General features: G+C 35.5%; 1 protein-coding gene and 1 long non-coding RNA gene across 2 annotated transcripts; both read right to left on the reverse strand.

Annotated features, from left to right (window-relative positions):
• Nucleotides 1–37: 37 nt before the first annotated feature.
• On the reverse strand, nt 38–1,453 carry LOC110753034 (uncharacterized). The gene is made up of 2 exons (XM_021953829.2): nt 1,226–1,453; nt 38–1,126 (listed from the first exon to the last, which is right to left on the reverse strand). The coding sequence occupies exon 2, from the start codon at nt 1,085–1,087 to the stop codon at nt 254–256; it is 834 nt and encodes a 277-aa protein (XP_021809521.1). The 5' UTR covers nt 1,088–1,126; nt 1,226–1,453; the 3' UTR covers nt 38–253.
• A 5,755-nt stretch (nt 1,454–7,208) lies between these two features.
• On the reverse strand, nt 7,209–8,607 carry LOC148293332 (uncharacterized). Its single transcript, XR_015836987.1, has 3 exons — nt 8,288–8,607; nt 7,933–8,196; nt 7,209–7,367 (listed from the first exon to the last, which is right to left on the reverse strand). It is a non-coding gene; the product is annotated as an uncharacterized LOC148293332 (long non-coding RNA).
• Nucleotides 8,608–9,893: the final 1,286 nt, after the last annotated feature.

Genomic DNA, 9,893 nt, shown 5'->3' on the forward strand with positions numbered 1-9,893 from the left:
CTCATAAAAGAGGAAAGGCTCCCATGCAGTACACTGAAATATTCACAATTTTTTTTTTTAGCCAATGAAGAAATTTAAATAATGAAAAATCAATTAGAAAGTGAAAATATGGCGCTATTAAATTAATAATGAGGCCCAAATCCAAAAGGCCACGGCCAGCCGAAAACAACTCAAGTCTACTGAAAATAACCAAAAGATAGCAAATAAAAGCCCAACACCTAACTCAATTTCAACTCAATTCAATTTCATGGAATCACAGTTGATGATTAATCCAGTTGGTCAACCCCAAAAGACCCTTAAGAAGATAGAGGAACATACACAGCCCGACAATTATCTTAGCCAATTCCCGAAGCTCATCCCATTCCGGGAGCTTCAGGCCAGAGAAACCCAGTCGATACTGATCTTGAATAGCTTCGACGCAAATACAGACGATCCCAATGGCCATAAAAACGAAGACCACATAGACGGCATACACAAGAAGTTTTCCAAATAACCAGACCACAAAATAACCTAACTGCAACCGCGCCGGACGGGACAATATTATACCGCCGTCAGGCACTGACGCCAATGATGTTGCAAGCTGCTGCTCTCTCACTCCTCCAGGAACACTAAACATGACCCTAGTTACCAAAATAACAAAAATTATGAGCACCAATAATAACCACGAGGCTTGTAATTGGTTGATCAACTTCTTTATTTCCGTAACAATAATCAGCGTCTCCTTCACATCCCTCAGCCCCTGCACCTTGATTATTTCCAACTTCCCTTTGAGATCCTCGTCCAATTTGGTGAGCTTAGCTGTATAGTGTGCCGTACTGTACAACTTTGGCTTCTTGGAGCAGTCGCCGACCAGTTTTATGCCGTCGGAGATTATGTTTTTCAACTTATCTGTCTCCTCGTTTGAGAGATTCAGTTCCTTGTTTTGCTTCTCCGTCTGGTCGATCAATGGTTTCAAAGAGTCTACGGTGGCCTTGATTGCTGTAAGGTGGGTGCGGAACTTCTTATTCTTTTGTATCAGATTCTCAACGGCCTTATACAGCTCTGAAAATATTAGTCCTACGGCCGCCCCTGCAATAAGATCCGCCATTCTCGATTCTTCACAACACAACCCAACACGTACCAAAATCTGATCACAATTAACTTATGTTAGTTCGACATTTTCCAAGTTTTTTATTTGTAAATTGAACAAAAAACTAGATCTGAGAGTTTATAGAAAGATTATTACCGCAGCAGAAACAATGTCGACCAACGAAAGGCAGGGCGGTTTACTCGTGTGGGTCGCCGGTGCCAAGGAGCCCGTTACGGGGTTTCATATCCGATGGTTTTCCACTTTCATTGATTTCTTGACTTCAATGTTTCATATATAAAGAGGAAAAAATATTACGACAAAATCATGCGCTGCGCATACCTAACATATTGCGTGGACTAGGATAGGAGAGTGTTCATACTACGAGTCTATAAGATATGTTTTTTTTTCTTCTTCTTCTTTATAATGTAGTCTTAATAGAATAGATCTATAATGACGATCATGTGAGAGATCTGAGACTCGTTTAATTGAACAAGTCCTCGTACATACATACAGTGTTGACTTCATCTCTCTCTGTCTCCGCGTAAAATAGTTCTAATTAAATTAATAATTAAAATAATCAGATTAATTACAATTAAATATAGAAAAAAGGACAAGAACAGGGCGATTAAAATACTTGCCAGCAGCCTAAGCACATGTTGTTGGCCGAAACGAACAATGAAGCAACAATAAACATGGCCACGTATGAAATTACAGTGAGGAAACTGATATACTTCCACTTCCAGTTCCAGTTCCAGCGTTAACCCATGTTGTCGTTGTTGTTGTCAAAAGAACCAGAATGGGGAAACCATGCATGCCTCCACTCCAAGTCACGTATTTCGTGTAGCCTGGGCCTCTGTTTTGATTGGCGTGAAAAAAACAGTAACCTAAAGAGGACAAAAATTGTCTTTTTGGAGATTTGGAGAAATAATTAGTATAGCTCTACTTTTTCTTTTCTTTTACTTTTTTGGGTAAAGAGTTAGTTTAAGTACAGAGTTGCTGTATGAAATTTGGTAATGTTTTTGTGGGATATATGTTTTCTCTTTGTATAAAAAGCATTAAAGGCTTCTAATATTTCCATTTTTCCAATTATAGGCCCATATTAGTCCCTTTTCCTACAGTAGGAACATTTGGTTGCAATTTTTTTCTTTCCTACTCTGTTTTCAGTTTAAGTTTCATGCTTCATTATTGTAATGTCTCTTTTTTTAAGAAAAGCGATAATTTTCTTTTTTAGTTACACTATTAGAATTCTGAAACTTTAATTATTTACTTCAATTTGGGTAATTGTCATCATAGAATTTGATTGGTTGTATTTTGAAGTTCTCTCATTATTTGGTTGTTGTAGTTCATTCCAATTACTGTTTTTTTCTTTCTTGCTGTTCAAATTTGTAGATTGTGTAATTTTACGATTTCTCTTGCTTCTAATTTTTTTCCATTTTTCCTATTGTAGGCGCATAAATTGCAAGGAAGGTTCACATCACTACATTGGTTACTGAAAAGGAGTATGGATACATGTAAAAAAACAAATAAAGGAAATTTGTACTGGATAATTTGTCTTTGCGCCAAAAATCATGAGTTGCTTAGGTGAAATACAAATCTGTTTTTATTATTTGATTGTGCCTTCTAAGGGGTGGTGCCAAGTTTTGCGTTATTCACTGTGAAAGGAAAATCTCATTGAGAAACCAAGGAAAAAAAAAGTGTTTCAATATCCACATTCTTCTTCATATGAGATAAATAAGCAGTTTACCATCCGACTTTGGGAAATTCCACCTTTGGAAATCTGATGCAAAATCCACAGAGGCTCTTCTATTCTTCATCCTTCTTTCTTTTCTCAATGCCTCATTGTTCTGGGATCTACTACATCTCTCTTAATTGAGCACTGATTGATTTTCCACTCAGCACAGCAAGTGATTCTGTTGCCCTTGCCTCCTCTGCACTTCCCATTCTTTGGTATGTTCCCTCTCTTGGTACAACCTCAATTTCAGCTCTTCAACTTTTCTTTCCAGCCTACTAATCTCTTCTTCCACCATTGCCAGCTCTGAAAATAGCACCTGAACCTGCATATTGTAGAGCCTTTTCTCACAAATCAATTCCACTTAATTACACATCACACACAAACACAAATGCGCGCTCTGACACACACACACACACAAACACGCGCTCACACACACACTATCTCTCTCTCTCTCTCTCTCTCTCTCTCTCTCTCTCTCTCTCTCTCTCTCTCTCTCTCTCTCTCTCTCTCTCTCTCTCTCTCTCTCTTGTATACCTGAGGTGGAAGCAATGATAAAAGGCATGGATGTGACAGCAGAGCTCCATGAAGAGCACAATGCAGAAACCTGTTTAGTGTTTGTTGTCCATCTATCTCTGATTGTAATTTCATAACCTGCAGAACGCATAAGGATATTTCAAAAATTACTCAATAAATATTCATTAATTATTTTAAATTATTTTTTTCAATTTCAAACCACGGCAGTTATAAACCTAATTTTATTCGAATTTAAATTGAAAGGATATTTCAAAAAAAAAAAAATTACTTATTTTCATTTGGGTGCCTTAATTAAATTTCTCCAAAGCCTAAGAGCCCCAAGGCCCAAGTTTTTTATTAATATAATTATTATTAATCAGTGCCAAATCCAAAACCGAGCCTATAGCCAAGCTAATTTAATGACAAAAGCATCAAAGTAAGATTAACAGGTGAAAACACTTAAAAATAAAAAAAATATTTTAAAAAAACCCAAGTGTGCCCTCTCTGTGACTTGAACCCTGGACCCTGAAGTTAATAATTAAAACAAAAACCAGCCCATCTAATATTAAACATTTTAATATTGTTGCTCGTTATATTTACTTGAACACCACTCTTCATACTAGATTGCTACTGTAACACTGCTTTCTATCTAATATTAAACATTTTAAATGAGTCCGCCCCATCACTTACTGTCTCCTATGTTCAAAACTGAAGTTTAGTTTGCATGACATTAAGAAAATGTAAGGAAAACCTGTTTGTGTTGTTACATTGGAAGATGTAATCCAGTTTTACAGCAGAAAACAACGTTTTTTTAGGGGTCTAGGGGACTCAAGCCACACTTACCAAACCATCATAGTGCTTTGTTTATAAAGACCTCTGTAGGAGTGGATTTTCGATGTGGGGTGTTCACAAAGGGCACCTCAAAAGCTAAGCCAACAGAGAAATCCATATTGATATTTTTATTGTTGGTGTATATATTAAAAGCGTATAGCCGGGCCGCTATACTGCATAAATAGAATATCTTCAAAGTATAGCCGCGCGGCTATACCCTTTAATATGTATCTCTCTTTTTTAAGAGATTTTCTATTTAAACCCCGCACTTCTCTTTGTTCACCCCAATACTTAAATCATTAAGCTGTAAGTTTTATTATTGTGTAAAAAGACAAAAAAGGTCATCCAACTTAATAATTAACCCTAGTACATCTATACACACACCCCACACCCCACCACTCTTCATATCAAGTTTTACAAAAATAGAAACTCATCTACATCATATTGCCATATTACTCTTTTCTTTTAAAGACGTAGAAAATTAACGAGCCTACCTCTTTAAATATGCGAGGGAGTTGATGGAAAGGCTTGTTGATTATCAACTCAACAATACACAAGTGTTGGAATTCCAGTTACAGTTCTTGGAGAGAGGTAAAGTTGTTCTCTTTCTCTAGAAAGTATTAAATTTCGGGTTTAGGGTTCTATTTGTTTGTGTTTTTTTCTGCTGGGAACAAAGAAAATTGTAGGGTTTAAATAGAAAATCTCTTTTATTTCTTATTTTTTTCAGTTTGGGGTGTATTTAAGGGTAGTTTGGGAAGATAGTGGGGTTTTCTTAGAAATTGTGAAAATTTAAATTAAAAGATGGGGTGAACTTAGAACATGGGGTGAACTAAGAGAAGTGAGGGGTTTAAATAGAAAATCTCTTTTTTAATCACTTTGATTAGTAGTTAGGTTTTACTTAGTGAATATTAAAGGAAAAAAGAAAGATTGAATTACTATTTATTAAGTAACATAATTCATGAAGTTAATTAAAAATTTTAATACTAATTATTCACTAAATAAATAATAATTAAAATATAATTACTAGCTTAACTAATTAAATAAAGCAAATATATTATTTAATTACTAACAATAAAATTTTAAAAAAAAATTAATTAACCCAAATATCCTAAGTTTATATATATATTTTTTAAAAGGACCTCTCCCGACGAAATTTTGTCGGCGCAAGTCAATAGACTTCTCCCGACGAAATTTCGTCGATAGAGGCTCTTTCGTCGCGAAAAACCTAATCCGACAAAGGTTTGCCGGCATAGGTCTGTGCCGACGAAATTTCGTCGGGAAAGGTGTTATGTTTATTTTATTTAAAATTTTAATTTTTGAAATATAAAATTAGTTTCTTTACTTTTTTTTTGGGGCTAACCTCTTTAATTTAATATATGTAATTAAGTAACATCTTGTCCTTTTTGAATCACTTTAATTAGTAACTAGCCTCCCCACACGCGCTTCCTCACGTGCGAGAGGCTTTTTTTTAATCATGCGCGCTACGATTTATAGCGTGTGAACTGTTAAGATGGACATCTAGAAAAGGGGGCCAGAAAGACATGTAGCATTTGAATATCTGTAAATTAAACACAGATCATGATTCAGCAAACCTAAGTAGCCCGTTATCAGATTATTTTCACTTAGAGACGAGAGCACTAATGCAATTTTGTTTATTGAATATGGTGTATGCAGTGACGCTGGAACCAAGAATTTGTTCACGCTGTCTTGTCCCCAGAGCTCAAGCTCAATACAGGTTGGTTCTCTAGCTCATAATGAATGAGCAAGCACTCTAACAAAACTCCTAACATGTGTTCTTGTTTGAGCTTACTTTAGTCTCGCTGTCCACACAACCCAGAACTATAACCTACGGATTGCTATTTGTCAATCTAATAGAGTGGCTCTAATCAACAATAAAACTTATTCATTTTGTCTATAAATAGAATATCTAACAGTCTAGCCGGGCGGCTGGACTCTACAAATGGAATGTGTTAAAGCGTATAGCCGTCCGGCTATACGATATAAACAGAATATTCTGAACGTATAGCCGCCCGGCTATACTCTGTAAATAGAATATGTTTAACGTATAGCCGCTCGGCTATACTATTTAAACAGAATATTTTAAACTGTACTACGCTCCCAGCCACCGCCATCTTCTTCGTCATTGTCATCATCGTCGTAATATTCCGAAGAATTATCGTCTGATCCCAAAACTGGATGAAATTCTGAAGAGTTGTGGGAGAAATTTAGAGTAGGGTTTGCTGTTGTTGTTTTGCTGATAGTAACCCTCGTCAAGTCTCGAAATTGGTGGTGGCGTGCTACAAAGCCCTCCTATTTTCCCTAACAATACACCCCGTTTCAACTTTTTCACCATTGATGATCCTAGCAACCGCCTAGTGACTGCCTAGCAACCGCCTAGCCTGCCTAGCTCGCCTAGCCCGCCTAGCGCCCGCCTAGTGACTACAAGAGAGAGAGAGAGAGAGAGAGAGAGAGAGAGAGAGAGAGAGAGTGAGTGTGTATGTGTGTGTGAGCGCGTGTTTTTGTGTGTGCCTGTGTCAGAGCGCGCATTTGTGTTTGTGTGTGATGTGTAATTAAGTGGAATTGATTTTTGGGAAAAGGCTCTACAATATGCAGGTTCAGGTGCTATTTTCAGAGCTGGCAATGGTGGAAGAAGAGATTAGTAGGCTGGAAAGAAAAGTTGAAGAGCTGAAATTGAGGTTGTACCAAGAGAGGGAACATACCAAAGAACGGGAAGTGCAGAGGAGGCAAGGGCAACAGAATCACTTGCTGTGCTGAGTGGGAAATCAGTCAGTGCTCAATGAAGAGAGATGTAGTAGATCCCAGAACAATGAGGCATTGAGAAAAGAAAGAAGGATGAAGAATAGAAGAGCCTCTGTGGATTCTGCATCAGATTTCCAAAGGTGGTATTTCCCAAAGTCGGATGGTAAACTGCTTATTTATCTCATATGAAGAAGAATGTGGATATTGAAACACTTTTTTTTTTTCCTTGGTTTCTCAATGAGATTTTCCTTTCACAGTGAATAACGCAAAACTTGGCACCACCCCTTAGAAGGCACAATCAAATAATAAAAACAGATTTGTATTTCACCTAAGCAACTCATGATTTTTGGCGCAAAGACAAATTATCCAGTACAAATTTCCTTTATTTGTTTTTTGACATGTATCCATACTCCTTTTCAGTAACCAATGCAGTGATGTGAACCTTCCTTGCAATTTATGCGCCTACAATAGGAAAAATGGAAAATATTAGAAGCAAGAGAAATCGTAAAATTACACAATCTACAAATTTGAACAGCAAGAAAGAAAAAAACAGTAATTGGAATGAACTACAACAACCAAATAATGAGAGAACTTCAAAATACAACCAATCAAATTCTATGATGACTATTACCCAAATTGAAGTAAATAATTAAAGTTTCAGAATTCTAATAGTGTAACTAAAAAAGAAAATTATCGCTTTTCTTAAAAAAAAAGACATTACAATCATGAAGCATGAAACTTAAACTGAAAACAGAGTAGGAAAGAAAAAAATTGCAACCAAATGTTCCTACTGTAGGAAAAGGGACTAATATGGGCCTATAATTGGAAAAATGGAAATATTAGAAGCCTTTAATGCTTTTTATACAAAGAGAAAACATATATCCCACAAAAACATTACCAAATTTCATACAGCAACTCTGTACTTAAACTAACTCTTTACCCAAAAAAGTAAAAGAAAAGAAAAAGTAGAGCTATACTAATTATTTCTCCAAATCTCAAAAAAGAATCGTATCAGTAATGTATATACCTTAAATGCTTCACAGCTTTATCTCTTAATTGTTCCTCTCTGAAAAATATTGAGTTCATCCATTATGCACAACAAAATAGAACAGGATAGTATAAAGAACAAAGGTTCACAATTACAAAACTCCTTGATGTATTGAACTCCTTGCATCACTAAGTAAAACATGAGGAGACGTCCAAGATGGGTGTGAGGAAGATGGTGATGATGAGGACGTAGCTACCCTTTGCTAGTAATGTGAACTTCCTCATATCAACTTCAACAAATTTCCTATCAAATTGTTGTCACCATACAAAACTAATGTCAACTAATGAAAACAGGAATACTGGCTGAATTTATGTGCTATTGCCAAATTACATACCAAATGGATGCTTGTTAATAAACCAAAATTGAAGCTATTGGTCTGCAAAACAGATAAATAAGTTTAAACAAACAAAGGAAGGCATAGTCACCCAAAGACTCAATCTTTGGGTTCAAATACTGAAACAATTTATTCAACAGATAAGGATCGTATAACTTGGATTAAATATCATCCAATTTGTTTCTTTCTTAGAAGATCTGCATTAGAAGGTCAAAGCGTTTTCAGTCAAAAGAAAAAGGAATTTCACAGAAAGTTGAAATAGAAGTAACTCAAAGAAAGCATTTTCTTCACCTAAATGCTTCTAACCCTTCAACTGCTCTGCCAAAAGAATCCCCTGAGAAAACAAAAGAAGAAGAAATCAAGGCTTAATCTGGACACAACTCTAAATAAATGAATTACTAAGGCGGGCGCTAAGGGGTCTAGGCGGTTGCTAGGCAGTCAGTGCGACTGCCCTGGGCCCATTATTCAAGGGGGCCCCAAATTTTATTATAGTAAGTGTTATATTATATTATAATAAATTGATTTAATATTTTTCCATAATTTTTAGGAATAGGATATTGAGATGAATCTGAAATTTTTGGAACAAAGGATCCATGACGAGAGTTTTAAAAGAATTCTTTGATATTGGCTTGACTTGCATTTTTGAAATTCTTTGACTCACTGGTATGGTATCCATAGTTGGACATTTGTTTTCATTATTTAGGAATATGGAAGCACTACTAAAAAAAACCCCTTGCGCGACCAAACTTTGCGCGACGAAACAAAATTCGTCGCGCAAAGTGACTTTGCGCGACAAATATAAATCATCGTCGCTCAAAGTCTTAAGCGACTCAATTTTGCGCAACGAAAAACAAATCGTCGCACAAAGTCACTTTGCGCGATAAAACTTTGCGCGACGGCAAAGAATCGTCGCGAATAATAACTTTGCGTGACGAATACTAGAATTCGGTGCACAGAGTTTTGCGCGACGAATAGTGATTCGTCTCGCAAAATATTTATAAAAATAAATAAATAAAAAATTATTTTTAAAAAATTTTGGATGCCTTTGCGCGACGAAATAATAATCTTCGTCTCGCAAAGTCTTTACTAAAATTAAATAAAAAAATTAAAAAAAATTTGGATGACTTTGCGCGACGAAATAATAATCTTCGTCTCGCAAAGTCTTTACTAAAATTAAATAAAATAATAAAAAAAAATTTGGATGACTTTGCGCGACGAAATAATAATCTTCGTCTCGCAAAGTCTTTACTAAAATAAAATAAAATAAAATAAAAAATTTGGATGACTTTGCGCGACGAAATAATAATCTTCGTCTCGCAAAGTATTTACAAAAATAAATAAATAAAAAATTATTTTTAAAAATTTTTGGATGCCTTTGCGCGACGAAATAATAATCTTCGTCTCGCAAAGTCTTTACTAAAATTAAATAAAAAAATAAAAAAAATTTGGATGACTTTGCGCGACGAAATAATAATCTTCGTCTCGCAAAGTCTTTACTAAAATTAAATAAAAAAATAAAAAAAAATTGGATGACTTTGCGCGACGAAATAATAATCTTCGTCACGCAAAGTCTTTACTAAAATTAAATTTTAAAAAAAAATGTGGA

This window comes from Prunus avium, chromosome 7, assembly GCF_965620075.1.
Source record: "Prunus avium chromosome 7, drPruAviu1.hap1.1, whole genome shotgun sequence".
Taxonomy (NCBI): Eukaryota; Viridiplantae; Streptophyta; class Magnoliopsida; order Rosales; family Rosaceae; genus Prunus; species Prunus avium.